The 27,439-nt window shown below is 46.4% G+C and overlaps 7 protein-coding genes across 15 annotated transcripts in view; 3 read left to right on the forward strand and 4 right to left on the reverse strand.

The window, feature by feature from the left end:
- Window positions 1–650: 650 nt before the first annotated feature.
- Window positions 651–3,271, forward strand: LOC6553985 (cytochrome P450 315a1, mitochondrial). Its single transcript, XM_001980464.3, has 6 exons — window positions 651–1,012; window positions 1,584–1,793; window positions 1,881–2,107; window positions 2,170–2,522; window positions 2,584–2,790; window positions 2,845–3,271. The coding sequence occupies exons 1-6, from the start codon at window positions 771–773 to the stop codon at window positions 3,163–3,165; spliced, it is 1,560 nt and encodes a 519-aa protein (XP_001980500.1). The 5' UTR covers window positions 651–770; the 3' UTR covers window positions 3,166–3,271.
- Window positions 3,222–6,062, reverse strand: LOC6553984 (sphingomyelin phosphodiesterase 4). Its single transcript, XM_001980463.3, has 7 exons — window positions 5,910–6,062; window positions 5,554–5,853; window positions 4,674–5,500; window positions 4,349–4,612; window positions 3,974–4,286; window positions 3,657–3,914; window positions 3,222–3,597 (listed from the first exon to the last, which is right to left on the reverse strand). Exons 1-7 carry the CDS (start codon window positions 5,940–5,942, stop codon window positions 3,295–3,297), a joined length of 2,298 nt encoding a protein of 765 aa, XP_001980499.1. The 5' UTR covers window positions 5,943–6,062; the 3' UTR covers window positions 3,222–3,294.
- A 203-nt stretch (window positions 6,063–6,265) lies between these two features.
- Window positions 6,266–15,898, forward strand: LOC6554056 (RNA helicase aquarius). 2 transcript variants are annotated; one of them, XM_001980461.3, is made up of 8 exons: window positions 6,266–6,496; window positions 6,558–7,038; window positions 7,100–7,443; window positions 12,018–13,052; window positions 13,116–13,570; window positions 13,664–14,879; window positions 14,938–15,306; window positions 15,367–15,898. In XM_001980461.3, exons 1-8 carry the CDS (start codon window positions 6,383–6,385, stop codon window positions 15,814–15,816), a joined length of 4,464 nt encoding a protein of 1,487 aa, XP_001980497.1. In that variant the 5' UTR covers window positions 6,266–6,382; the 3' UTR covers window positions 15,817–15,898. The 2 variants fall into 2 exon arrangements, with proteins under 2 accessions (XP_001980497.1, XP_026831685.1); XM_026975884.1 differs by lacking the exons at window positions 6,266–6,496; window positions 6,558–7,038; window positions 7,100–7,443 and adding an exon at window positions 11,930–11,953.
- On the reverse strand, window positions 7,445–10,724 carry LOC6554057 (probable G-protein coupled receptor Mth-like 5). 2 transcript variants are annotated; one of them, XM_001980462.3, is made up of 6 exons: window positions 10,139–10,724; window positions 8,935–9,059; window positions 8,701–8,871; window positions 8,462–8,643; window positions 7,903–8,403; window positions 7,445–7,833 (listed from the first exon to the last, which is right to left on the reverse strand). In XM_001980462.3, the coding sequence occupies exons 1-6, from the start codon at window positions 10,389–10,391 to the stop codon at window positions 7,575–7,577; spliced, it is 1,491 nt and encodes a 496-aa protein (XP_001980498.1). In that variant the 5' UTR covers window positions 10,392–10,724; the 3' UTR covers window positions 7,445–7,574. The 2 variants fall into 2 exon arrangements, with proteins under 2 accessions (XP_001980498.1, XP_015009895.1); XM_015154409.2 differs by having other exon boundaries at window positions 7,903–8,406.
- LOC6554055 (putative inner dynein arm light chain, axonemal) lies at window positions 15,811–16,977 on the reverse strand. 2 transcript variants are annotated; one of them, XM_026975885.1, is made up of 3 exons: window positions 16,808–16,977; window positions 16,347–16,740; window positions 15,914–16,294 (listed from the first exon to the last, which is right to left on the reverse strand). In XM_026975885.1, the coding sequence occupies exons 2-3, from the start codon at window positions 16,717–16,719 to the stop codon at window positions 15,915–15,917; spliced, it is 753 nt and encodes a 250-aa protein (XP_026831686.1). In that variant the 5' UTR covers window positions 16,720–16,740; window positions 16,808–16,977; the 3' UTR covers window position 15,914. The 2 variants fall into 2 exon arrangements, with proteins under 2 accessions (XP_001980496.1, XP_026831686.1); XM_001980460.3 differs by having other exon boundaries at window positions 15,811–16,294; window positions 16,347–16,977.
- Window positions 16,978–17,014: 37 nt separating this feature from the next.
- Window positions 17,015–27,439, reverse strand: part of LOC6554054 (cadherin-87A) — a 56,763-nt gene continuing 46,338 nt past the window's right edge. For all 6 annotated transcript variants that reach the window (XM_026975883.1, XM_026975881.1, XM_026975882.1 and 3 more), the window contains 14 exons: window positions 25,716–25,778; window positions 25,303–25,649; window positions 25,095–25,240; window positions 24,727–25,034; window positions 23,598–24,661; window positions 22,051–23,067; window positions 21,941–21,991; window positions 20,454–21,053; window positions 19,792–20,390; window positions 18,949–19,732; window positions 18,615–18,890; window positions 18,289–18,551; window positions 17,888–18,230; window positions 17,015–17,824 (listed from right to left, as the gene is read on the reverse strand). In XM_026975883.1, the coding sequence (XP_026831684.1) occupies window positions 17,750–17,824; window positions 17,888–18,230; window positions 18,289–18,551; window positions 18,615–18,890; window positions 18,949–19,732; window positions 19,792–20,390; window positions 20,454–21,053; window positions 21,941–21,991; window positions 22,051–23,067; window positions 23,598–24,661; window positions 24,727–25,034; window positions 25,095–25,240; window positions 25,303–25,649; window positions 25,716–25,770 (5,928 nt within the window). In that variant the 5' untranslated portion in view covers window positions 25,771–25,778 and the 3' untranslated portion in view covers window positions 17,015–17,749. The remainder of the gene's footprint in view (window positions 17,825–17,887; window positions 18,231–18,288; window positions 18,552–18,614; window positions 18,891–18,948; window positions 19,733–19,791; window positions 20,391–20,453; window positions 21,054–21,940; window positions 21,992–22,050; window positions 23,068–23,597; window positions 24,662–24,726; window positions 25,035–25,094; window positions 25,241–25,302; window positions 25,650–25,715; window positions 25,779–27,439) is intronic.
- Window positions 21,097–21,939, forward strand: LOC26526728. The gene is made up of 3 exons (XM_015155030.2): window positions 21,097–21,415; window positions 21,475–21,675; window positions 21,737–21,939. Exons 1-3 carry the CDS (start codon window positions 21,171–21,173, stop codon window positions 21,861–21,863), a joined length of 573 nt encoding a protein of 190 aa, XP_015010516.1. The 5' UTR covers window positions 21,097–21,170; the 3' UTR covers window positions 21,864–21,939.

The raw sequence follows: 27,439 nt of genomic DNA on the forward strand, positions 1-27,439 counted from the left end.
TAAACTAAAACCAATCAAATATATTAAAATAAATTAATCCCCTTCAAAAAAGACTTTAAATAATAAATGAGCGGGAAAACTAATTCAAATTACCAGAAACCGACTTGGTTCTTTGAATTGTTATGTGCAGAATTATCTGCATTGTGCATTGAATTGAATTAAAATGAAATTTTGATCGCACGTTTTACATTTTTGCTCAATCATATTACATGGGGGCATATAAACAGCACCAGTCTGACACAGAATTGACCAAAACAATGGAGGAAAAGTTGGCCATTACCTCAACTTTCTCGCTCTCCTTGCCCTTCCTGTCGCCTCGCTCCCCTCACCACCTCCCATGAAATTTGCATGGCCAGCAGAGTTTTGGTGTCCACTCAGCGCTTCTGGCCAATGCCGATCGCATTTGATTTGCGCATATACATATATCAAGCCGCAGCACTATCCATCCATATATCGAATATGTCGGATATGTCCGATTCGATGCCCACCGGCATCGCCGTCACACTGATCGTGGGCAGGCAGCGCAGGTAGCCGATGCGATGCGATGCGATGCGATCCGCTCCGCTACGATCCGATCCGATCCGATCCGATCGGCGATTTGGTTGCCGGCTCTCGATTCTCGATGGGTTAAAAGGCCCGCTCCGGCCGGCGGGTCGAGTCAGTCTGCCCCTGGCCTGGCCCTTTGTCGGGACGCGTTTTCCAGAGCGTTTCACAGCCGAGAGCAGGTGCAGGTGGTTGCCCCCCGCTGCCACCGTGACGTACATACACCGATGACCGAGAAGAGGGAGCGGCCGGGCCCGCTGCGCTGGCTGAGACACCTGCTCGACCAGCTCCTGGTGCGAATCCTTAGCCTGAGCCTGTTCCGCTCGCGGTGCGAGCAGCCGCCACCTTCGCAACGTTTACCCGCATCGGAACTACCGCCTGCCGTCAAATACGTGCCCATTCCGAGAGTGAAGGGGCTTCCGCTAGTCGGGACACTTGTGGATCTTATAGCCGCCGGAGGAGCCGCGCAGTAAATCCGTATAGTTGAACTTCTGAAAGTCGGAGAGCTGCAACGTTGACTTGACCAGCACTCCTGAAAACGCACTCTTGAAAATGCATAGTAATACTTGTCTCCAAGAACTCTATAAACTTGGCTTAAGCCGGACTAGTTCAATGTTAAACCATTCAACCTTAATTGGCAACCTTTTGGAAAAAGTGATTATTGGTAGTTTTTTCTTGAAGGAAAGTGCTTAACTCTACTGAATTAACCAAATGTTCGAAACGTAAAAGAATTGTTTATATGCGGTTGTGTTAAAATCTAAAATCAAAAATGCTACATGGAATAAAAAATGTATTTTAAAATCTCAACGTTTCATACAAAGTAAAATCGAAATAATTTTAAAAATATCAAAACTCAAGCAAAGATAAATATCAACATTTTGAAATATACAATAACGAAATATCAATTCATGCAATGAAAAACTATTTACGAAGCCTGCGACTTAAGGGAGTTCAACTATTAAAAGTTGATAATATGATATGTCCTTATATACCCGACAAAAGGATCCCCACTATAATCCGTATATCCTCACTCTGCACAGCCTTCATAAATACATCGATGCGAGGCACAAGCAGTATGGACCCATTTTCCGGGAGCGATTGGGCGGAACCCAGGATGCAGTGTTCGTGTCCTCTGCGAATCTGATGCGCGCAGTCTTCCAGCACGAGGGTCAGTATCCGCAGCATCCGCTGCCAGATGCCTGGACGCTGTATAACCAGCAACATGCCTGCCAACGCGGGCTGTTCTTCATGTAAGTGGAGTGGATCAAATGAGTCCGTTGAATTGCAAATTCGGAGCCGACGATACCGATCTCTTGTCTCTTCTTCGTTGGGATTAGGGAGGGCGCCGAGTGGCTGCACAATCGACGCATACTTAATCGACTGCTGCTCAACGGAAATTTGAATTGGATGGACGTGCATATTGAGAGCTGTACCAGACGAATGGTGGATCAGTGGCGAAGACGCACCGCGGAGGCGGCGGCGATTCCGCTAGGGGAGAGTGGTGAAATCCGAAGCTACGAGCTGCCCCTGCTGGAGCAACAGCTCTACCGTTGGTCTATAGAAGGTACCGACCGGCATGCATTAAGTGCTGATCCCCATACAGAATTATCTCTTATCTACTTGTAGTACTGTGCTGCATCATGTTCGGCACCAGCGTGCTCACCTGCCCCAAGATCCAGTCGTCTCTGGACCACTTTACTCAGATTGTGCACAAGGTGTTTGAGCACAGCTCGCGACTGATGACATTCCCGCCCCGCTTGGCTCAGATTCTGCGCCTGCCAATCTGGCGGGATTTCGAGGCCAATGTGGATGAGGTGCTGCGCGAGGGAGCTGCCATAATCGATCACTGCATCAGAGTGCAGGAGGACCAAACGAGCCCGCACGAGGAGGCCCTCTACCACCGTCTGCAGGCGGCGGATGTGCCAGGCGATATGATCAAGCGGATATTTGTAGACTTGGTCATTGCAGCAGGTGACACGGTAAGCGGGCGATCCGATTAATCGTGGAACCAATTACTAATTGTAGTTATGCTTCATTTAGACCGCGTTCAGCAGTCAGTGGGCTCTATTTGCCCTTTCGCAAGAGCCCCAGCTCCAGAAACGGCTGGCCAAAGAGCGAACCACCAATGATTCGCGGCTGATGCACGGCCTGATCAAGGAGTCCCTGCGTCTGTACCCCGTAGCACCCTTCATTGGCCGATTTCTGCCGCAGGACGCGCAACTTGGCGGTCACTTTATCGAAAAGGATGTAAGTGAAAGAAGTTTCTTTGAGAGCTTAATCGTTCATGCATTCCGCTTTCAGACCATGGTGCTGCTCTCCTTGTACACGGCAGGTCGCGACCCATCACACTTTGAGCAGCCGGAACGTGTGCTCCCGGAGCGCTGGTGCATTGCAGAGACGGAGCAGGTGCACAAGTCACACGGTAGTCTGCCCTTTGCCATCGGCCAGCGGTCTTGCATTGGTCGCCGTGTGGCCCTCAAGCAGCTGCACTCCCTGCTGGGCCGATGTGCCTCCCAGTTCGAGATGAGATGCCTCAACGAGAAGCCCGTTGATAGCGTGCTCCGCATGGTCACCGTGCCTGATCAGACTTTGCGATTAGCCCTTCGGCCGCGAACCGAGTGATACAGTCATACACGCATAAACATAATCATAGAACTAACAGTAATCGTAATTGTACTCGTAGTTTCTTTAGTTTTATACAAATATATAAATGTCACATATTTAGTAATCTATCTAGTTAAACATTTCAAACTAGGAAAACAATGCCTGCAGCAAGGTATAGACTAAGAGCACAGTGGCCAGAATAAATATTCCCAGGACTGGGGCACCCCACAACAGTTGCCCCAGGATCAGGGAACAACCGATCGCTGTGAGAGCGGGTATAGAGCCCAATGGTCGTAGGCAAACTCGCGGAGGAACCAAGTTTTCACATATGTCTACTTGGCCGGAGCTTTTGTCAAACCACTGTTCCGTCATCGGAGCATACAACAGTTGCCGAGCAACTTTTCCGCAGTAATCGTCGCGGACGTAGAATCCATGTATCTGACTAGCATACTGGAACCAATATTTTATTATCATCAGGAAAAATAAAGGGCCATTTTATTGAAACTTACCTTCTTGTTTATCTTCTCAGATACGAAGTGCAGTATTCTTACCAATGCCTTAACTTCATTGGTCTGGATGGGCAGCATTGCGGGATCAACGGTGGCATGCATGCTAGACGCATTGAGCGACATTTGGTGCGGGTTCAGTTTGGAGGTGTCCAGGGAATTGCTGGCGTCGAAGAAGCTGAAATTTTGCACCGCAGTCGCAGTAGGCAAAGATGGTTCCTCTGGCAGATTTTCATGCATTGATAGATTCGCTTGATCAACCTGGTTAGATATTCAAGTATTTAAATGCTATGTTAATCAAAAACGAACTGTAAACTTACATTAAACGTTCGACAGAATGCGTCGATGCATTGACGCAAAACCTCCGGAATGCGACTGAACTCGCGCAGGGTCACTTCTTCCTGGGTGCACTCGCCAAAGAGCTTGTTAAAATAGTTCTTGAGAAATCCCTTAGAGCGCTGTCTCTCCGCGATTTCGTTGCGCAGCTTAGCGATGTCTCTGAGCACCGAGTTTCGGGCTATACTGATCAGGAACAAGAAGCTTTCCATTTGCGTTTGCATGGTATAACTAAAAAGCTTGGCGGAGCTTGTGCTAACCACTTGATTCCACTGAGAGCCTGGAGAATAGGATTTGCTAAAAGAAATAGGATTGTTTCTAAATGAGAAAAATTATTTAATTAAACAGTCTTAACCCACTTCATCATGTTGACTTGACGCTGGGGCGAGTCAAAGCCATAAGCATTGCCTCCATGGAGACGCTCAAAACGCTGCAGTCTATCTACTAAATCATGTTGAGAGAAGATTGTGGCCAGCCGGTATAGCATAGATGCATTCCGATATACGGTGTAATCCAACCGCCCAAAGTGGGGCAGCAACTGCATAAATATGTGTGTGTACATAATAAGATTGTCGATGATAAAGCCATCAAAGCAGGACAAATTGGGCGGCATGAGAAATGGACTGAGAAGAAAAAAAAAGTGTTATTCTTTTCCAGCATTTGAATCTATGAGTGTGATCTTACGTTTTATTGTTCAGCGCTGCCATAGTGTATCTCCATGGCTGAATGTAACTGAGCCAGAGATCCAGCACCACCATCAGCGAGCTGTCCAGAGGCCAACGATCGATCAAACCACATATAAAGGCGTAGATCCTTGCCTTAACCATGCTCAGCGATACCTTACGCAGCGCGCACAGCGAACTGTGATCGTGCTGCGCCCCATTTGCAAAGAAGTGGACCTGCTTGACCAACGTGCGTACGCCGCGCACAAAATCGCTGCTAGGCAAATGATGCTCCGACTCGATGTCGTAGCGCAGCCAGATGTCTACGAAAAAGTGGAGTACACTTTCAGATCGCCAGGCGTAGGCCCTGTTCGCGCTGGCATTTGGGCTGTTGGACTGTGCTGATGTGTTCCCGCCGCCAACGCTTGCATTGGGACTGCCACCTCCTCCCGACACGTTTCCGCCATTGCGATAGGAACTGGGGATCTTAATGTAGCGCGGTTGTCTTTGCGGCTGTAATGCCTGGGCTGGCAGCGGCTGTGGAGCCTTAACCCCGCTGCTAAAGTGTACCGGTTCTATGCGTGCATCTGGTACCAACGGCAGGAAGTTGTTAAGGTACTCGGACACCAGTTTCAAGTAGATCGTTTTGCTGCGCACGTTGTGGATTTGCATGGCTATGGGATTGATAGAGTGTAGCGGCTGTAGGGCGTACAGCACAAAGTGAATCACGTAGAAGTCGAAGGCATTGAGCGAGAGCGTGGACACCTGCTGCACCATCGAGTCTACATTGATGAGTTCCGCATAGAACCTGGGATTTTGACCGTTCTGCAACAGGCTAACGAATTTGGCCTGAAACGGATGAAATTAGAGGGAGTCAGGGTACTCCTTTTTAAACCACTTACCGGCAGCAGATTGATGTCCAGCTCGAATTTGTACTGGTCGAGGAGCAGGCGGTGGCAAACGTGCATCCAGGGCCCACAGACGCCGAAGAACTGCTGCAGCGTTTGGAAGTGCAGCGGATTGTTCTCCAGCGTCGTGGTCCGCAGGCCCCAGCCCAAAGGATTGCTACTGATCCCGAAGATGGAGTGCACAATGTGGGGGAAGATCTCCTGCACTTGGCGCAGGGAGCACCGATCGAACAGGATGCTCAGCTCGTGCACGCGCTCGAAAAGAGGCAAACTGAGCACCGTCAACAGGCGGCTCTGGAATGGGATGACATTGGGGCTCAATCTGTATTGGCTGGATGCTTGCTACTCACACTTAAGTTGTCTGGCGGCATGGTCTGCGACATGGCGAGTTCGTATGTGTAAAAACCGTCTTAAATTACAAATAAATATATCTTTAATGCTTAAGAACTGCAGCCGGCGTGCTGTAAACAAAAACCTTTTGTCGTGCTGCCGGACCTGTGGAAAATGGTTCATAGTGCTGCCACTGCGGTGGAGATAACATAAAGGGTATCTGCAGTTTTTATAATAATTATAATAATTTTATAATGAAAGTTGTTAGAAGTTCTAATAAAATACTGCCCAACTATATTGATCTTATTTCTTGGATTTTTAAATTTATGATTTTTACAGTGGGTACGCACTGAGGTGGGAACAGTGGATTTCAGATTGAAAACTTTGGTGTATTTTGCCGGCCCTGCAACGGTCACACTAGCGACCGGCAGCGTTTGTTTTGCTGCAGATTTCTGTGTTTATTTTCGTTTTTGTGCAATTTAATAAACGCAACATGAAGCGAAGAAGTCAAACTAGAGCCCAACAAGCCGTCCCACCAACAAAAGCTACAAAGGAGAAAAGTGGGTCGCTCACAGTGGCCCAGCTCAGCTCCGATGTCATTTGGCAGGTGGGTGCTCCGCTGGACAAATCTAAGTGGGAAATATAAATCTAGAATAACCTATTTACAGCTGGCATCGCAGTACTGGACGCCGGATACGAAGGCAGATCACCTGCCGTACAGCGCCAAGATCATCGAACGCATCTACAAGGAGGAGATCGGCGATGGCGGTGGCCACAGTGCGCGGCGGATCAACATGCTGGAGTTCAGTCAGTATCTGGAGCAGTATCTGTGGCCGCACTACCAACGAGAAACCGCCACCCATGCCCACCTTATGTCCATCGTTATAATGGCCAACGAGAAGTTCCGGGAGCGCGTCGAAGTTTGGACCGTGTTTGAAAAGCTTCCGGAGCAGTATCCAGCCTTCTTCCGCCACGTGCTAGAAAGCTGCTTGCCAAGCAAGAAGGCAAAGGAGGCAAGCAGCACGTTGAGGGAGCGAACAGCGCTGTTAATGTTCATTAACCACTGTTTCAACAGCATGGAGATAGAGCTGTGCCGAGAACAGGCCAAGCGACTAGTCTCCTTGTCCATGTGGCATTGCCTGCAGCCCCGTAAGTTCTCCTCAAAAGTCGAAACACCTTTCGAAGTGATCCTAAAAGTATCTTCTTGCAGGCCGCCGCGAACAGGAGCTTCGAGAAGTTCCCGAATGGCGAAAGTACTGGAAACGGCTGCTCAAGAAGGAGAAAGACAGCAAACCAGAGGTCCTCTGGGAGAGACACTTTATGCAGAATCTTATTATTGACTTCCTGCACATACTCGAAAGCATTCCCGCCGAAGGCGATGTGGCATCTAACGTGGTTCACTACTGTGAGCGCTTCCTGGAGTTTATCATCGACTTGGAGGCACTTTTGCCGACGCGGCGCTTCTTCAACACGGTTTTAGACGACTGTCATCTGATTGTGCGGGCTCTTCTGTCACCCTTGGTTCGTCGCGAGGAAGGAAAACTGTTTGGCCAGGTAGGTGGTCAGACTTCTCTTTACAGCATAAATATCTCGTACAGCATAAATTAGTTAAAATTAAGTACAAATCTCAATGTTGGACATTGCTAAACTACGAAAACACTTATATTAGTGTGGACGGTGGCTCCTCAGTAATCGTTGCCATTCATGTAATGCAGCTCATCGCCCCAGTCGTTTGCCGAGGGCGGCTCATTGTAGCAACAGGTCTTCTTTAGCAGAAATGTTACATGTCGCTGGCGCAGCACGCAGATGTAAAGCAAAAGCGGTGTCTGCAGGGCGTTGACTACGATGTGGGCATAGAGCAGACCTTCCATCTGCAGCCAGGACATTATGAGGAATAGCCAGGCTATCGACATTACCAACAGCATCAGCGAGAACATGATGAAACTGGAAAAAGAGGATGTTTCCATATGCTTATGAGTCTCACGAGCAATGTCGAGAAGTAGATTTACTTACTTGGCCTTCAACTTGTGCGCAATGCGGCCGTATACCGTCCGGCGGTTGATTAGCTTCCTGGTGGTCACATAAAAGAATATGTTAACCAAAATGGTACAGGCAATTGGTGCAAAGAATATGCAGATGCCAAGCCAGCCGATCGTCTCTTGCTCGCCAACCATGTTCTCCTGTTTGTAGGAGTCGGCGTCGAGGAAAAAATGTGCAAAGACGGCCAGTGCAGCCATCATGGCTGTGCATCCCCAAGCATACGCGGAATAGTAGCAGTACTTCCTGCCGTCGGTGACTCGCAGGAAGACGTTCCTCGAACGAAAAGTCTTCCAAATATAAAAACCGAAACTGTTCAGCCAAAAGAAGGCTGCTAACAGGCTGAAGCACAGAATAATGTCTGCCACAATGAAGCTCACATGGCTGGTCAGCTCGGTGAATATTCTCACCAGGTCCGCTGCCTGGCTAACCATAAGGCAGACGGCTATCGTTGTCACGATGTTGCCAACCAGATCTCTGCTGAATGGATTTGGAATTAACGCATGAAGGAAGTCAAATTCAAACCATTGCTCACCTGAGAGTAGGAAGTATAAAATAGATGATGGCGATAACCAGCAGGATAATAAGCGAGATGCCATGGAATATGGGGTTTAAGATTTTGCGCAGCAGGAAGTTTGAGTCACTCCACTTGATCTCCTTGCGGGCCAAGCAAATCTTGGCGAAGAGAACATTTTCCTCTCCAGTACTGGAGGTGGCCTGCGAATGGATTTTATGTTTATCTATGCAATTTACTTGGACTGTAGCTACGCTTACCCTGTCGATACAATACAATTCCTTATCGTAGTCGTGGTATAGGGGCTCCAGACTGCCGGCAATATCCTCCTCATAATCCGACTGTATCCCATGACGCTCCTCCCCTTCGTTTTCTGCGTTGGTGTAATGCCTTAGCTTCCCATCATCCAGTAACACTAGCTTATCAGAGCTCTGGAAAATATTAAAATATACATGACTATCCAACAGTTTCGGGCTAAGGGACTCAAAACTCACGCCAGCATAGTGGTATATGGGCCACATCTGCATGGATCCACAATTTGGAATACCGATGACGAATTTGAAATTGACGGGCCTGTTTTGCTCTCCTCCATAGCTGGTGAACATCGGCTGGAAGTAGTCTGCAAATGGAAACCAACGATAAATAGAGAACACAGACCGTGGAAAATCATTAAGGCAGTTCAAGTTATTGCTGCCTTTGTTGGACTGGTGGATCAGGGGTAGCCAGATTTTCTTTGCTCTCCACGAATATCAATATGTACGCTTCTGGGCAAAGAACTTGAGCTGTGCAATGTGTCTTCATCAGCTGGTTTTGCCATTTGTACGGACTGGTCCTTCTCCAATTATCGGAGTTCGGATACATTTTTTCCAACTCAGCCATTGATATGTTAATCTTAGCTAATCACACGGAAATAAGATTGCATGTTTTGATTATGGGCCATGTTTAAGTATTGGAATAACTCAAATGAAAACAATTAAAATCTGATGAGATCAGTACAATGCAATGATTCAACGATTCGTATAAGTTACACTTTTATGTGTCACCTATATGGCCAACCATGGTCGTAAATGTTTTATTCAGTTCTAGTTGTTCGAGCTAGAATTTCGATATAGTTGCTAGAGTATGATTTTCTATTTTCCACAATTGTTGCTATTGTTTGTCAAACATTCATCCAAGGCGAATAGTCAGTGATAATTATATAGGCATTCCCTTCCTTGGCAGTATTATAATTTTTGTATTCTTTGTTTCACTATATTCAGCATTAGCTCCACAAACAATAAATATGGGGAACAGAAGCATCTACAGTACCTTACTAATGGCTTTTCCGCATCATTTTACTTCCAAGAGATGATATTCCCGATTGGGGAATCCCTCATCAAGTGGCTACTTAAAAGTTTAAACAGAAGCATGCCCCACAGCATAACTAATATTTTCCATCAGGATTGGGGTCACCCTTTGTTTGTTTTAAGAACTTTGTTGGGGGAGTACGACCGTGGAGTTGGGGATATATAGCTGTTGGCTTCGTTCCACTGATCCACTGATAGCCAACAAATGGGCCATTTAATGTTGGGCATACATATGTTGCATGCCAGGAGGGAAAATCCATAAAGTTGAATGGCCAACAAACTTGGTAGTGGTTGTTATGGCAACTTTTTCGAGGGGCTAGGAGTTTTCCGCCTCGCCAGCTGTTGAACTTACCCGTTTCGTTGACCTGCCGGCACCCATGGTCCACGTGTATCTCGAACTTTTCGCAGCATTTGTAGACCAGCACTAGGTGGGGATCGGAAGATAGCCCCGGTGATGATCCGGCGTTAGTGACATGACTGTTTACTGGTGAAGGGCTTAGACTAAGGAGTAGTACGCAGAGCAGGGGAATCAGCAGAGCGGAGCAGCTGCATTTTTTTGCATTTTGCCCGGCTGCAAAATGCGCGCCAAGCGTTTTTACGAGCATCTTTCGCTTAGTAACACAGACACAGATACAGATACAATACACAGGTAAAAGGCAGTTGCTGTTGGTGTTTATGTGGATCTGCGCTTGCTAAGAAATGCGTCATCAAGGTGCCGGCTGTGAGCCAAGATCATGACTTGCATGCCAGAACTCAAGTAAGGCGACACTTTTTTGTATCAACACACACCCACAAAGGCACTTTCGTCTGGGATTCTGACTCGTATTCGGTTAATAAACAATGCGCGCTTTACTTCCTCTTTAAACAGTATTCAAATTGAAATAAAACTCGAAGAAGCAACATCAACCGACTCGAAGCGACGACAAAAAGCGAATGGCTCTCTGTCCCCTGCTCTTAATATCAAGTCACTTAGGCGGCGAGAGAGTGGTGAGTTGGGAGAGCAGCGCTCTCCCCCTCCAAAGAGCTCCCTCTCTCGCATTGAAAACCAGACTGAGCGTTGTGCCCGAGTGCCCCGACTAATCATTGCCCTGCCTGAAGGAATTCAAACCCACATATAATATCTTATTTCGTTAATGTATCTTATTAGATACATTTTTGGGACATGAAAATATATATAGTCTTGCTATCAAATACTACGGCTTCTATAAAATAAATGCCGGAGGAAAGTGAAACCCACATATAATACCAAAAGTAGCATTGCAGAATACCCTTTGATCAATCGAGGGTATAAAATGTTGAAGCAGGGCTTTGAATTCGCGTCCTCTTTCCCTCTTCGTGCTCTCTTTTTTAAATTGAGCGGCGGAAATTATCAATTGGAGCAAGTATTCAGTACGAGTGAAGCAGGAGGAACCGGCAATGTCTGGCTGTATGAGTATGCGACGGCTTTGTTTGCTCCTCCAGCGCGCTCTAGTGCTCCCCCTCCCCTCGCTTCCTGCGCCAGGATGGGACTTGATGATGCGGTGCGATAAGATGCAGCTGTGTGCAGCTCTCTATTGACGCGTGCTCTGTCATCACACTTGTCCTCTCGCACCTCCACAAACTCTGAAATGGAAGGGAAGATAGGAAAGACAGGAGTCTTTAAAGTTCTATAAAGACTTCCCTTTAGTCAAATGTTAGCCAGCAACACCCTTCAGCTAACCTTCAACACAGATTTGTATTGAACACACACGCATGTATTGGGTTTCAGGGAATGTCCCCCACTCCAAAAGCAAGGACTTCCGCTTTCCGCTCACCTGGCTGGTCTAATTAGCACTACCTCTCTCGCACACATAGTCAAACTTAGCTGGTGCAACTGTGTGAGTGGTCTTGCCCAAAATGATGACGTATCAACCTTTTTGGGGTAAACCAACCGGCTTGGCTTATATAGTGTGTCTGGCTTTGAATACCTGTAGTGCAGCTGAAATCAAGAGAAAGAGAGGAGAGAGTTCGACAGGGAAAGAGAAACGCTCAATGTTTGCGTGAGTTTGTAGAATTCACGAGGGCAGGTAGTAATACAACAAACACGTTCCATTCAGCACGCGCATTTGGGCAATCGAACAGGAGCGGATCAGCCAAAATGGGGGTTACAAATGATTGATCATTCAATTGTAATATCCCATAATTAGATGTAACTACATTTTAATCAATTTCCTTAACAATATGATAAGCAAAACGCAATTTCATACCTACAGCTCCTGGACATGCTCAAGTTTTATACCCGCTTCGAGATTAACGACGTTACTGGAAGTTCGCTCACGGATCACGACATGACACAGCTGCACTACAAGAAGATCACCTCGCTGCAGCGAGCGGTGTTCGCCAAGTTTCCCAGCCTGCGGGTCTTTGCCTTGTCCAACGTGGCCACTGTGGATAACAGGGAGTCGCTGGAGCAGCACTTTGGTGGGTTGGATGGCAAGGGACTCCTTCAGATTGCCACGTTCTTGAATCTGGTGCCAGAGGAGGTGGTCTCACCCTTAGACTGGCATCGGGTAGACGAGCAGTTTCTGCGTGAGCTGCTGATTACGCGCCATGAGCGACGCTGCTCGCAGTTGGAGGCGCTCAACGAGATGCCCCTGTATCCCACGGAGCAGATCATCTGGGACGAGAATGTCGTGCCCTCGGAATATTACTCCGGTGAGAGCTGCCTGGCGCTACCCAAGCTTAATCTGCAGTTCCTGACTCTGCACGACTACCTTCTACGCAACTTTAACCTATTCCGCTTGGAATCCACCTACGAAATCCGGCAAGACATCGAGGATGCTGTCAGCCGCATGTTGCCATGGCAATCGGAAGATGGCGATGTTGTGTTCGGTGGCTGGGCAAGAATGGCTCTGCCCATTGCCAGCTTTGCCGTGGTCGAAGTGGCCAAACCTCATCTGGGCGAAAAGAAGCCCTCAAGAGTGCGTGCTGATGTGGGCGTAACTCTCTCCGTGCGCCGAGAGATCAAGGCGGAGTGGGAGAATCTTCGAAAGCACGACGTGTGCTTTCTCATAACGGTCAAGCCCACGCAACCATATGGCACTAAGTACAAGCACCGGGAACCTTTTATACCGCAGGTGGGCTTGGTAAGTGTCCGTGGATGCGAGGTGGAGGGCATGCTTGATGCCAATGGTCGAGTCATAGAAGACGGTCCGGAGCCAAGGCCACAGCTGCAAGGTGAGAATCGTTGTTATCGCGTTTGGCTGGACTCAAATCAGTACCGCTTGGATATGGACGACCTTCAGGAGGTAGGTTTCCGACTATTTTCTGTTGAATTTTCAACAGTGTTAATTAAAAAGTTCTTCATTCAGGGTGCTGACGATGTCTACGAGAGTTTTAACATCCTGATGCGCCGCAAGCCCAAGGAGAATAACTTCAAGGCCGTGCTAGAAACCATACGTCACTTAATGAATACAGAATGCGTGGTTCCGCCTTGGCTGCACGACATCCTCTTGGGCTATGGTGATCCTGGAGCTGCGCACTACAGTAACATGCCCAATCAGGAACGCAGTCTGGAATTTAATGATACCTTCTTGGATTACAATCATCTGGAGGCCAGTTTCCCCAACTACAACTTGAAGTGTGAGGTGCCAGAGGAAAACCGCCAACCTCCCTTTAGGCTAATATTTGAGGATGTGCCTATTGAAAAGGAAAGCGATGGAGAGGATCATGAAGAGACACCTGAAGGGGAATTGACCAAATCTATTTTGGTGCAGCCCTACAAATATGAAGCCAGGGGTCCATATCCCAGCGACAAGCCTAAGCAGTAAGTATTGTAATCTAATATTCAGCTTATATTTTATACAACATATATGATTGAACCAAATTGACTACAAGTGACCCTACCATTTCGTTTTAGAAACTCAATCCGCTTTACACCCACTCAAGTGGAAGCCATTCGAGCGGGAATGCAACCGGGTCTGACACTGGTGGTCGGTCCGCCTGGTACTGGTAAAACTGACGTGGCCGTGCAAATCATATCGAATATTTACCACAACCACCCTAATCAACGAACCCTTATTGTGACCCACTCCAATCAGGCGCTGAACCAGTTGTTCGAAAAGATCATGGCCTTGGATATCGATGAGCGGCACTTGCTGCGTCTTGGACATGGCGAGGAAGCCCTGGAGACCGAGAAAGACTACAGTCGATATGGACGAGTTAACTATGTACTGGCCAAGCGTATGGATCTTCTTAGCCAGGTGCAAAAATTGCAAGAGGCGCTCGGCGTGAGTGGTGATAATGCTTACACTTGTGAGACCGCCGGCTATTTTTACCTCTACAATGTCATGGCGCGATGGGAGAAGTTCCAGAGTCAGATATGCGTACATGAGGAGGAGACGGATGCAGGGAAGCTGAGAGCGGAGTTTGAAAAGGAGTTTCCCTTTGGAAAATTCTTTGCAGATGCCCCGCAGCCATTGTTTAAGGGTGCGAATTATGACGAACTTATGGATATAGCCTGCTCTAATTTCCGATACATTTCGGATATATTCAACGAACTAGAGGAATTCCGGGCTTTTGAACTGCTGCGCACGGGACTGGATCGATCGAAATATTTGCTAGTCAAAGAGGCAAAGATCATTGCCATGACTTGTACCCATGCGGCACTCAAACGCAAGGAACTGGTTAATCTGGGTTTTCGATATGACAATATCCTTATGGAAGAATCGGCACAGATCCTAGAGATCGAAACGTTTATTCCCCTGCTCCTGCAGAATCCGCTGGATGGACTTAATCGTCTAAAGCGTTGGATCATGATCGGGGACCACCATCAGCTGCCGCCCGTGATTAAAAACATGGCCTTCCAGAAGTACTCTAACATGGAACAGAGTCTGTTTACCAGGCTGGTACGTCTCGGAGTACCTACCGTAGATCTTGACGGGCAGGGTCGTGCACGAGCCAGTATTTGTTCGCTGTACAAGTGGCGCTACAAGAAGCTGGAAGATCTGCAGCATATTTTTGAGCGGGATGAATACAAACAGGCTAATCCAGGATTTGTTCACGACTACCAGCTTATTAATGTTGAAGACTTCAAAGGAGTGGGTGAAAGCGAGCCCAATCCCTACTTCTACCAGGTGAGACGAAAAATGAAAAATTCCAAGGGTTTCGTTCTCTGATCCTTTAAACCTACAGAATCTTGCCGAGGCGGAGTACATTGTCGCCGTATACATGTATATGCGTCTGCTGGGCTACCCTGCAGCTAAGATTTCCATTTTGACAACTTACAATGGTCAGAAGCATCTCATCCGCGACGTAATCAACGCCCGCTGTGGCAACAATCCTCTTATTGGTTGGCCACATAAGATCACCACCGTGGATAAGTACCAGGGTCAGCAGAACGACTATATTCTCATCTCTCTAGTACGGACCAAGGCGGTTGGACATCTGCGGGATGTTCGACGTTTAGTGGTGGCCATGAGTCGAGCGCGTCTTGGATTATATGTATTTGGCAGGGTCTCCTTGTTTAAGAACTGTCTGGAACTTCAGCAGACTTTTAAGCTTGTAAGTTTTAATGGCACTTAATAATTTGTTTCGGGGTTTATAATTCTGACACTCTTTCAGCTAACACAAAGACCTTTGAAGCTGAGTCTGGTACCGGAAGACAAGTACCCCACGGATCGTTTGGCTAGTGCTGATGTGGCCAGTCAAGATATGAGGACGGTCGAAAACATGTCCGAAATGGCGCAGTTTGTTTACGAGCGGTACATGGCCAAAATGGAGGAGCTTAAGGACACTCTACCTTCCGAAGAAGAGTTGCAAGCAATGCGCAACCAGCTGCCCCAGGAAGATGAGGAAGATGTTCCAGAAGAAGCTTCCGAGGAGCCACCGGAAAAACGAGCAGCTAAGGAGGAGCCATTGTCCAAAAAGAAAACAACAGAAGCCTTTAAGCCCACCCCTATTCTTAACGAAATAAACGTGGACGACACGGAGATGACTCAAAGGGAAGAAATTCAACAGGAAGCTACTGATGAAGATCAAACCCAGGAATCTGCTCCAGCTGAAGAGTCTTAGTTGTTGTTCGATTGCTCAAATAATTTAATTTAAATAAGTTCCAACAAAGTTAAAGTGACAAATGGAAAACGCATAGACCACACACCATTAATCTCCGTCTACTTTTTGGGTGCGGTTATGCCCTCTAGCTGAGCCTTCAGTTGGGCGTTAGTCTTCTTCAGGAAAGTTATCTCCTCCGTGAACTTCTTCTCTTCAGAGGCTCTCAGCTCAGCATTACGACGTTCTGCCTGTTCCTGCTTAAGCTTCATATCCGCGATTATTTCCTCTAGTGCCTCTTTATCTAGTTCAAGAGTCTTGACCCGATCCCGGAGCATTTCCTTTTCCTCATGTGCCTGCAAAGCCTTGCGCATGCCGAAGGCTACGGAACTGCAGTACAATGTTTCATAGGCCTCCATAGACATGGCGATCTCATCGCGGATGCGCAGCAGTAGCAGGCCACGCTCTGAACAGTTAATGGTAACCTGCCGAATGATCTCGTCTGCAATGAAGGAGTTTTAAAAAGATGGAAATTGGCATAAAAGTGATCTTACCAAAACACTGGGAGTAGAGCTCGCGGCGCACGGGACAAATACCTGTCTCACGAGCTTGGGTCTGCTGCAGCCTAGTATCAAGCATCTCCTGCAAATTTATCACATCCTGGCGTGTTGCTGGAGTACTAGACACAGACTGCTGCCACAACTGGCCATCCTCTTCCCAGCAGCGCGGTGGCAATATGGAATTTAGAATCTCCTCGGTTTCCCTTTTGGTATCTAGTAAAGCGCCCGCCGTTTGCGGCCTTTTCATCTCTATCTCTGTTAGCGGAGCGCCCCCCTTCTTATCCGGGTGCTTCACCACCAGCACCGGGTTGTTGTAGCGCACCAGAGTCTGGAATTGACCCACGCTTGTTATATCCAGCTCCTCCATTTTGTTGGTATTCTTCAATTTCTATCTCATAAAATATATATATTTAATGTAAACTTGTGTGCTTCTGGAATTCAGCAGGTTTGTTCACCGCTGTTGTTGATTAGAAAATCAGAAATGCCTGCGCTAAGAAAATTCCAGGGGATGTGAGTTTTGTTATTTTCCCTTCTAGCAACCATGCGCAACTCGGCAACGGGTTCAGTGCTTGTTTATAGATGTATCAAACTTGCAAATATCAACAGGTGTTAAAATCCGCAGTTGAAAACGACGCCACATTTCAGATAAAACCACAATTGCCTTATGTATGTGTATATGTTTAATGTAAATGCAAACATAAATGAGTTTCTGGCTCTGCCCGTGAGGAGTCGGACAGCGGTCAAAAGTAACTTAGTTCGTTGCACATTTCCAATTCACTCCAACTTAAAATATGAACTTATAAGTATGAGCAAGTTTGGCTAATTAAACTAGGATCTAAGTAACTAATTGTTAACACACAACTAAACGTGTTACGGAATTGGAAGAGCAAATAATTTAGTCTTTTTAGTGGTACAACTTAGGCTGTAGACGATTTTGATCGCCATTAAAACTAATATCGCGGAAGTTTTCGAGTACAGACTGAATTGTGTAGATGCAGATGTAGATGTACATTAGTAACTCTTACATATTCATATCGTTTCATTACGGCTAGACATTGTCAATATATAATAGTACATATATATTATTGTCATTAATTATGCGGGAGAATTTCCTCTATGGGTTCTTGTAGTTCTGTTTCTGTTCCTGGCTCTCTATCCTGATTACTTGAGTTCTAGATAAACGCTGGCTTACCAGTTACAACTACGCTATTTATATAAGTATTTATATGTGCTATGTACGTGTCTAGAATATTGTTGATCAAAACGCAACGACGAACTCAAAGGTGCAACAGAACAGATTCGGTTGAACTTAACCACGGCGAGGCTTTGTCTACAACACAGATACACAGCTACTACATAATTTACACGTCTTCTTGGGCAGCAGTTTCCATCGACCCTTAGATCAGCTCGGCCACGGCATCATCTCCGTCCCGGATGGGAGCCTGGAATGTGGATCCTGTGAACTCGTACAACTGAAGGCGGGAGGAGTGTAAATATAAATTGTATTCTTCACTTTCCGCTTCGTGGATTCTTACCGATGGCGCTCTATTGTTTCGCAACGTGGCATAGTCCGCAAATTCATTCATGTGCGGATCAACGCGGGCTAGGAGTAGACCAGCACCTCCCACACCTCCGGCGCTGGCACCTCCCCCGCTGCGCATTGACCCACCGCCGGCACCACCGCCGCCAGTTAGACGATTTTGATTATTGCGCGGCTGAATGGTGGCATACGTGTTGTCCACCGTCTGGCCCACATGATGAACCTGCTCAAGAGAGCTGCGATGGTCCATGTGGCCCGGTGCCTCAGAGTTTGAGATGTGATCGGGCTCCGAGAAAACCTGCATTGTCAGTTCTTGTTCCTCATACAGTTTCAGTTTCCTGAACGAAAATAAAGAAAATCACGAACTATTCAAAACATTTTCCTATAAGGTCTCACTGTTCTATCCACAGCGGATTTTCGGTAGTGTTCAGGTCCTCTATAATCTGTTTCTTAATCAGGGCCTCCTTGCGACGTGTCTCCACGGGAACAGACAGATTCCAATGCTTTAGGCAGCAGCACAGGACAATAAAACTAACAACGCCTACGAAAAGAACGATGACCAACGCCACCAAGCCAGCCACTGCTAGATCAAACTCATCTTGCACAATAGCTATGTAGGCGGGCACAACGTTCTCTATGGCTAAGCCAGCATAGTAGTCCTGAAATAAAACAATGTCAGTAAAAATAACATACATAAATGAAATCAAGTTTTAAGGAATTACCTTTAGATAATCGTAGTTTCTGTCGATATCCTTGAGAATCTCATCAACTGGTGCAATTTGCTGGGTCTGAGGATCCACTGCATGGAAGTACAGGTCACACCAGTCCATACGTATGCGGCCAATCGAGTCCAAATGGAATCTTATCTCATCGACGATGATGCGATGCTGGGTGGCATTGCGCAACTCAGCAATGATCTCCTCCTGTTCCTGGTAAACCTCTTCCGGTGGACGGGACAGTATGACACGCACCAGCTGAGTGCCATCAAAGACCCAGATCTACATGAGATAAAAAAATATTTAAAAGATAGTTGTGTAAAACATTACTATCACTTACATTCACTTTAGTACTGGCCGAGCGCTGAGGTTGCTCCAATTCTCTGGCCACGATCTCCAGCTCGAAACGATCCTGGTTGTACTCAGCCATGATCGTGTTTGCTGAAATGCGCCCATCCTGCGAAATGGCAAACGGACTGGGCACAATCGAGCCGGTGGATTTGGTGGCTCCAAACTTATACAGATTTGAGGCGACGATCATGAACTCGATCTTGGCGTTCTTGCCCTGATCTGCATCCGTTGCATTTACCAACCTAATAGATACGCCCATCTTGGCATTGGCATTTACTCCGGCATAGTAGGTGGGCTTCTCAAACACAGGAGGATTGTCGTTCACATCCAACACCGTGATGGCCACTTTTGCGACTGTGTTATCCCGATTGAGGGTCTTAATCGAGAAAGAGGCGCGTTCCTCCTCGGAGATATGCAGATCCGCCTTGATGCTGGCTAGGATGTATAAGGTGTACACATCCGTTTCTTCGCGATCTAGGCTCTTGTTTGTGTAAATATCGCCGGTCAGCTTGTCCACATAAAACGCACCATCCTCATTGCCCAACAACATGTAGTAGAATATATCACGGTTGTGCTTGCTTCTTGAGGCCGCTTGAATGTGTCCAATCTTCACATCACGACCGCTATTCTCGTTGATTGACACCTTGTAAGGATTGGAGGCATCGGGAAACTCTGGTCGATTTTCATTGGCATCCACAATGCTTACGCTGAGGAGACGTAGGGACTCAAATGGAGGATTGCCTGCATCTCGGGCAACCAGTATTATATCGTAGCTAAAGGATTTGAGGATTACACATTATGAAAGCTTTACGTAAAATGAATGTACACTTACTTGGCGCGGTTTTTACGGTTCAGCTGGGTCTTGGCTCGCAATTCTCCCGTCACTTCATCGATCTTGAATTCCCCGGTCTGCTGCTCGTTCCGATTGTTCACCTGCAGGTGGTAGCTAATTTTGCCATTTTCCTCCGTATCATTATCCATTGCTCTGACGGTGAGCAGTAGATAATCGGGCTGGACAATATCACCGGGTATCTCAATGGTGGCATTGGACAGCGCGGGTATAACAAACTCCGGCTTATGGCGGTTTACCCTTAGTACTGTAATAATCGCTTTCGTTGTGCTTTCCATGGTGCCCGATCCCTGGGTGTCGCGTGCCGAAATGGTTAGCTCGTAGGCTCCATGTTTCCCGGACAAACTTTGCGCTGGATACACAATGCCCGACTGCGCATCGAGCTTGAAGAGGCCCATTTCGTTGCCAGCTGTAATGATATAGCGCACATCCCCATATAGACCCTCATCCTGGTCAATGGCCTGAACTTGGAGCAATGCTGCTGGTGGCTGATAGGCCGCATTTTCCGCCACCGTAGAGTTGTATACATCTCGTGTAAAAACGGGGACATTATCATTGACATCCAAAATGTTAATGTGAATCTGTGGGTAATAAAGTAACTAAGGTTAGGTAAAAAGTAAATCGTTGATAACTTTTCAACTCACCGTTGCCGTCGCCGATTTCTGGACGGCAGCTGGAGCTTTATCCTGTGCCACCACGGATAGTGTGAGCTCCTTGATCTGCTCTCGATCGAGAATAGTGGAATTGGCCACCATTACGTTGCCGGTATAGGCATCAATGCTAAAGTACTTGTTGTTTTCTCCGATAAGCGTGTAAGTGATTTCCCCAAAGACGCCCACATCGCCATCTTGAGCCTCCACTTTTCCCGCCACCGTGCCACGGGGTGAATTTTCCGTAACATTAAAGTAGTAATCAGATTGAGAGAACTTAGGGTCATTATCGTTCAGGTTAATAATGTCCACCACCACATCAGCGGTGGCTGTTAGAGCGGGCACACCCGTATCACTGACGGTTACTTGGAACTTGACCTCCTTTACCGCTTCGTAATCAAGTCGGGCAATGGTGTAGATCATTCCGCTGGTCTGGTTAATGGCAAAATAGTCGTTGTCACTAATATTAAACTCCCCAATGCTGGAATCCTCATCGGTTGCCTGAAGAGTGTTCAGTACGGTGCCCACAGGCTGCTCCTCCACCATTTGCAGCTTGATTTGCTGCTGCTCCAAACTCCAAGGCGCATTAAAACGCTAAAAATATATATTATTATTTTCTTATTAGCAGTGGCTTTGAGAACAGTATCAAAATTATTGGCTAAAATTTCACGTACATTTTCTTCCTATGCCATCAAACTCCTCTGCGGAATAATGATCAATGAGCTATCCGCTCCTAAGCTTAAGCTTCTATTCATCAATGTATTTTCGATTTTGCACAATGCCACTTATTTAAATGTATACCGTCTATATGCAGACTTGAAAAATGTTAAAGCTGGCGTGGATGGCTCTAATGAGGAGATTTGGATAAGGGAGATCTTCACATTCCTTATCAGTGGTCTCATAGTGATTCGCTTTTGTCTATGCTTCGTAGGATTGGCCTCTAACATTGTGGCCATGTGAGTGAATCTATTATGCAGATGCCCCATTTAGTAATTGCAAAAATCTCTATATTTAGATACCCAGTTCTAACAAATTCGCAAGCTGAGATGCTTATGCCTACCATCATAGTGCAGGCCATTGACAATGTCATCCTAAATCTCTACGAGATTATTTTGGGCTACGGCAGCTTGTGCTATCTCTACCCTGAAAGTACAGCTGTTTTTATCTTCTTCGTCATAAAGATGGGAGTGAAGATTGTCTGTAGCATCTCCGTACTGTAAGCTCAATATAATATATTTTAGAAGGAAAAAGCTACATAACATTTATATTCGTCTTAGGAATATTTATTCAGATCAGCACAATCACTTGGCAAGTCTAGTTTCCTTCAACGAGGAATCGCGTAGTCTGGGTCCAGACAGTGTGGATGAAATCGAATTGGCCAACCAAAACTTGGATTTTTCCTAACTAATTTTGAAAGACAACCTTCTTGCATTTCAAATTGTAATGTTTGACCTATTAAATCGGAAATATTTTTCACTCACCGGTGGATTCTTGTTGACATCAATGATTTGAATGATCAGCAAACCGCGACCCTAGAAAATTAGAAAACGATTAAATTGTTAGTTTAATGCTTTTTATGTAACTTCCCCACCTGCTGGACATTGGGAGCCGTGCTGTCCGTCACCAGAACGTTGATCCTCATCACAGCAAACAAATTGCGATCCAACTGCTTGTTGACCGAAACCTTTCCGTTTCTGGAAATCTTAAAGTACTCCTTGAACTGATCATTATGCGGCAACTCCTTGCCTTCCTTATCGATTGCAGTGATGTCGTCGGTGCCGGCGAACTCCAAAGCATTGTGGCTGGCAACATCGGGATCCAAGGCGATTAAAGTGTAGACCAATTGTCCGGGTGGAGCGTCCGCTCGCACCTCAGCATGCTGTGTAGCTGGCACAAAGTAGGGATCCTTATCATTGCTGTTCTGAACATTTATCGTCAGAGTGGCGGTTCCCGTAAGACTGGGCGTTCCCAGATCGGAAGCCTGAATCTGCAGCTGATAGGTGTTGCGTCGATCAAAATCCAGCTTCCGGGAAACAAACACCTCGCCGGTGCTCTCAACGATGCCAAAGTCGTCAAAGCTGCCCTGTTGTATGCGATAGCGTAGTTCGGCATTCTTGCCCGTATCCAAGTCGGTGGCATGCACCCGCTCCACGCTCGTGCCGATCTCCGAGTTCTCCTCGACGACGGCACTGTAGCTCTGCTGCTCGAAGTTGGGAGCGTGGTTGTTCACATCCCGTACCGTGATGTTCACCCCGCAGTGAGCAGTGAATAATCCATCGTTGGCTTCCACAGCGAAGATGAGCTGATCACTATGCAAATTGGTCACGTCTAGTGTGGCATTCGGCCTGATGATGATCTGCCCGGTCTCACGATCAATATCGAAAATGCTCTCCACCTGCTCAGAGCCCCGGATTCTGTAGCTTATTCTGGACATGGTGTCCGCATCCCTTGCCTTGACAATCAGCGGTGAATCAAAGACCACGGCTCCCTCATCTACGCTCGCCCTGTACAGAGGACTTTCACAGATTGGCGGGGAGTCGTTGGCATCAGTTACAGAAATCCGTAGAGACACTACGGATGCGGAGCCACGTCCATTATCGTCGGTGGCCTAAAGAAGAAGATGGAATAATTTGAATCAAACTTCATAAAATTCGAAAAAATGTAAGTGGAATAAGCATTATGATCTTGGATTAATTTCAGAATTTCTCATTAAATGCGTATGCACATAATAGTTAATTAGTGTCATTTGGAATACTTAATAGGATTATATATATGTTAATTGTTCAATTGTTAATTGTTCATTCAGGTTTTCATATTTGATGTGCAGCGAACTGCTCAGATTTTTTAAGAATACGTTTTTGAGTGTAAATTTGAAAGGGTAAAAAAGAAAACTGGTTACTGAGCAGGATATCTAAATGATAAAATCGGATGCATTTGTTTAAATTAGATTTAAGGCGTTAAGAAAGTATCAAATGTATGAAAACGCAGGCCTGAATTTCAATCCTCTTTCGTTATTTATATTCTACATGTTATGGAGGGATCTGCCACGCGAGGCATATCCCACATGATTCCCCCACCAGCTAACGTACATAAAAAAAAACTTGCCACCCGCACACGAAGATTGAGACAGTCACTCACCTTGTATGACAAGAAGTACGTGGTCTCCGATTCGTAGTCTAGACACGTCTGCGGTGCCTTGTCGTCATTAGCAGTCGCTGCGGGAACTCCAGATGGAGCTGCGTGTGGAACAGGAGCTGATAGTGGAACCGACGATGCCTGCTCCTCTGGCGCCTGGGTGATTAACGTGTACTGGACGGTGGGCTCTGTGCCAATTTCTCGAGGAGCCGCCTCCATGGAGAGCATTTCCAGGTGACTTTCGCCATCGCCTTCCTCGACATGCTCATCCTCGTTCAGATCACGTCGCTCGCGTCTATTGCTCTCCCCTTTGCCATGGCAATTGGCTAGGCTTATAACACCAGTCTGCTCATTGACATGGAAAAGTTCAGCACCGGTTCCGGATAAGCTGTACCGAATGCCGGAGTCACCATAACTTCCGGAGTCCACATCCCGAGCAGTAATGGTGGCGATGTACTGACCAGGTAGCGCCGACTCCGAAACGGTTGCAGAGTAGCTCTCCTGCTCGAAAACTGGCTTATTGTCGTTCGCATCCAAAACACTCACGGTAATCGTTGCCGTGGAGGATAGCCGTGGATTGGTGTCTGTCTCTTCGGCCACCACCAGAACGATGAATTTCCGCTGATTGGGATTCTCGTAGTCCAGAGTGCCGTTTGCAACGCGAATATTGACCTGGGAGTAACCGGTGACCAGCTTAGGTTCCACATCGAATACGCCGGAAACGTCATCCAGGCGCAGGGCGAATTTGGAGTTTATGCCCACATCAGCATCACCGACGCTCATGTCCAGGGCGAGCGGTGTGCCAGGGAGGGTGTTCTCCAATAGGGACACGGAGTACTCCTTATGATTGAAGACCGGTGGGGAGTCGTTTACATCCCTAATGGTCACCGTTGCCTTGGCCGTAGCACTTGTCAGAGGATCTTCGCTGGGCACTCCATTCACAAGCTCACGAGCACGAATCACCAACGAGATAATACCAGTGGAATCCTCCAAAGCTTCGCGATCTAATGGTTTAGCTGTGCGTAATTCTCCAGACTGAGCATCCAACAGGAAGTAATCATTGGGATCTGTATATTGAAGTACATACACATTTGAGTACAAGTTAAAGCAAGGTTATATTGACTCTACTTACTTGTTCGGAGATCATAAACAATCTTCCTTGGTTCACCCGTATCACCATCGCGAGCATGGACAGTAAGCACCAATGTGTTAATGGGACTGTCCTCATCAATAATCGTGGAGAGGGAGCCCTGAAATACTGGCGGTTTATCCTGCACATCCTTGACCCTCGCCTCAAACGTTGTTTGGGTCTTGTGCGGCCCATCGGTGGCTTCGATTTGGAAGTGGTAGACCATCCGCTGATTGTAGTTCAGGGTATCATTGAGCACAACTGCTGCTTCCAGAATGGTGGCATCTCGCTTTATAATATGCAAGCGAAATCTTGTTGGGAATTAAAATGATTAGTTTGATGTTTCTCTAGATTCTTTGAGAGCTACTCACTTTTTGCAAGCTTCGGGACTTTGCTGTTGGGGCAAGCATTTCAAGTCGAGACTTTCGCCAACTATATCCCGGTCCTTGACGGTAATCTTATCAAATATCGTTGTTCCCACCGCGGCATCCTCGTTTACATCGGCCTCATAGGGAGTCTGCATTTTAATTAACCAGTCATAAATTTGTAACAAACTTTAAATGTTAATGAGTTACTAACATTTTGAAATTCTGGGGGATTGTCATTCAGATCAAGAATAATAAAAGTAATCGGCACTTCGACTACATTATCCCTTTCCGACTCTCCTTCGGGATCTACGCGATCCCTTATCGAGACCAGGAACTTCAAGGTATCCTTCTCCTCGCGGTCCAGTGGTTTTATCAGCGTTATGTTTCCGGAAACCGGGTCCACGCTAAAGTGATCCGCACCGATGGCTCCATAGGTTACCGGACTTCCTTCGGGATCGTAGGCTTCTAGACGGAAGACTACCGTACCCACAGTCACATTCTCGTAAAGGATTATGTTGTTCAGGGTCTGCGTGAATACGGGTGGCAGATTTGTCTCTCCTGTTTTAGAAAGTGAGAAATGTTTAAATTTATGCAATTCCTTCTGGGGTATTTCGTGGTACTAACCTTTTGCGAGGGTCAAGCCCAAACAGATCATCAACAGCTCCGAGAGGAGCTTCATTTTAGGGCCTGCAAAGAATAAACAAAATTAACGTAAAGTGTTTGTTTGATTTTATACTCGGCAAACATTGAAAGCAATGCGCTTAAACCAACAGATTTGCGACACAAAAGGGAGATATAAAAAAAAACGAAAAAAATCGATGTTTTGAATACCCAAAAAAAAGTACGTTTTCTTAATAATTGCAGATGAACAACGTTTACATTTAAGCATACCGTATAACAGTCATTCAATTGGGAGCTTAAAAGGGGGGTAATTTATTGGGAAGATTTAAAAATAAAACACTCGGAATTACAACAAAATATGAGCTGCCAAAGAGCGCATTAAAATGCTGTTATCATATTTTAGGGTGTTGTATATTGTTTTTTGATTTTTTCGGCTTTGCCGTGTTTTTCTTTTCATCATTTGGTGGCATAAGCAAACAATAAAGATAAATTAAATTTCATTTCATGCTGAAAATTCAATTAGCTGACAATGCACACAGGGCAGTAAGAGCGTGACAACCATGATGCGGATGATGATGATAATGATGGTGCTGGTGGGGAGGCAGGAGCAGCTACTGATGATGATGTGTATAACAACATAACGTTGTTGATGACAACCAGCAACAAAAAGAGGCAACAAGCAACATTGTGGCAAATTGTGCACTTTGTCTGCGGGCTGGAGGAAACAGGGTTTTGGGCCAGGGAATCGCCGAAGGCGCCAACATTCCTGATGCGTCCGTCCATTTGTCCGGCACGCACCACCTAACCGAGAACCAGCATCGCAGGCCCGTGGACCAGTGGCGCACATATTTGGCAACCAGCAGACGGACCAGCCGGGCGATGACCACACAAACAGGCGAAGGGACACGAGCGCACTTAGAGAAACATCGTGATAGAAAACCTATGTGCACTCTGTTTGTCGGAAGAAAGTTGTTGCGAATTAATAAATAAATAAAGAAAAGAGCTGTACAAATGAACTATTTCTTATACATTTAATCAAAAATATATACAATATATAACAAATTTGAAAAGATTCCCTTTATAAGCAAGGGAACTGTTTTCTATATAATTATTTTAGAAATTTTCCAAATTTTTTTTAGGTGCATAAGCAGGAACAGCGGGGGACTGGAGTGAGACCAAAACCAGGCTAGGCCAATTAGTTATGCATAAAAGCTCGACTAAATATTTTCAGTTTGGACCTTGTTTTGTGTGGGTTTATTTGCTTAGAACACTGGCCAAGGGCCTAAATGGGCAGCTCGAGCACGAGAACGAGCACGAGCAGGAGCAGAAACACAAACGCACACCTCCAAAAAGTAAGTACCGAGTATGCATGTCTGGCAGAGTTGGGTCCATAAATTCACCTACAAGCGTTTTGCAGTCTTCCAGAACTGACCATAAACTAAACATTTTAGGGTTAAGCGGGATTGTTTTCGGGTCTGCTGGGGGTTTGTCGAGCTTGAACTTAAACTTATTTGCCCCCGTCACGAAACTCGATCCGTCCCCTAATCCCCACCACAGGCCACAAGTTCTGGCAGAGACTCTAAATACTCTAATGGCGAATAAACTGTGAGTAGATAGAAATAAGTTTGTGCATCGGATATGAAGTTGTTGTTTTGCACTTTAAAATCGGTATTCCGTTTGAATAAATATTTAAACACACAAATTACTTATATATTTTTTTATTATTT

The sequence above is a fragment of the Drosophila erecta genome, unplaced genomic scaffold, assembly GCF_003286155.1.
Source record: "Drosophila erecta strain 14021-0224.00,06,07 unplaced genomic scaffold, DereRS2 tig00000000-arrow-pilon, whole genome shotgun sequence".
NCBI classification, from domain to species: Eukaryota; Metazoa; Arthropoda; class Insecta; order Diptera; family Drosophilidae; genus Drosophila; species Drosophila erecta.

Bases quoted from the DNA above. Each gene is read 5' to 3' on its own strand.
- LOC6554055 (XM_001980460.3), bottom strand. From the start codon at position 16,719: ATGGAGGAGCTGGATATAACAAGCGTGGGTCAATTCCAGACTCTGGTG. The intron at 16,295-16,346 runs GTAAGATCACTT...CCTTCATTGCAG, and splicing joins GCTCTACTCCCAGTGTTTTG to ACGAGATCATTCGGCAGGTT.
- LOC6553985 (XM_001980464.3), top strand. From the start codon at position 771: ATGACCGAGAAGAGGGAGCGGCCGGGCCCGCTGCGCTGGCTGAGACAC. The intron at 2,108-2,169 runs GTACCGACCGGC...ATCTACTTGTAG, and splicing joins CTACCGTTGGTCTATAGAAG to TACTGTGCTGCATCATGTTC. The intron at 2,523-2,583 runs GTAAGCGGGCGA...TGCTTCATTTAG, and splicing joins TCATTGCAGCAGGTGACACG to ACCGCGTTCAGCAGTCAGTG.
- LOC6554056 (XM_001980461.3), top strand. From the start codon at position 6,383: ATGAAGCGAAGAAGTCAAACTAGAGCCCAACAAGCCGTCCCACCAACA. The intron at 6,497-6,557 runs GTGGGTGCTCCG...ACCTATTTACAG, and splicing joins GCTCCGATGTCATTTGGCAG to CTGGCATCGCAGTACTGGAC. The intron at 7,444-12,017 runs GTAGGTGGTCAG...TCATACCTACAG, and splicing joins AAGGAAAACTGTTTGGCCAG to CTCCTGGACATGCTCAAGTT.
- LOC6553984 (XM_001980463.3), bottom strand. From the start codon at position 5,942: ATGTCGCAGACCATGCCGCCAGACAACTTAAGT. The intron at 5,501-5,553 runs GTAAGTGGTTTA...CATCCGTTTCAG, and splicing joins TGGACATCAATCTGCTGCCG to GCCAAATTCGTTAGCCTGTT. The intron at 3,598-3,656 runs GTAAGTTTCAAT...TATTGGTTCCAG, and splicing joins CTGAGAAGATAAACAAGAAG to TATGCTAGTCAGATACATGG.
- LOC6554057 (XM_015154409.2), bottom strand. From the start codon at position 10,391: ATGCTCGTAAAAACGCTTGGCGCGCATTTTGCAGCCGGGCAAAATGCA. The intron at 9,060-10,138 runs GTAAGTTCAACA...TTCCATTTGCAG, and splicing joins CCGGCAGGTCAACGAAACGG to ACTACTTCCAGCCGATGTTC. The intron at 8,872-8,934 runs GTGAGTTTTGAG...AATATTTTCCAG, and splicing joins CCATATACCACTATGCTGGC to AGCTCTGATAAGCTAGTGTT.
- LOC26526728 (XM_015155030.2), top strand. From the start codon at position 21,171: ATGATCAATGAGCTATCCGCTCCTAAGCTTAAGCTTCTATTCATCAAT. The intron at 21,416-21,474 runs GTGAGTGAATCT...CTCTATATTTAG, and splicing joins GCCTCTAACATTGTGGCCAT to ATACCCAGTTCTAACAAATT. The intron at 21,676-21,736 runs GTAAGCTCAATA...TATTCGTCTTAG, and splicing joins GTCTGTAGCATCTCCGTACT to GAATATTTATTCAGATCAGC.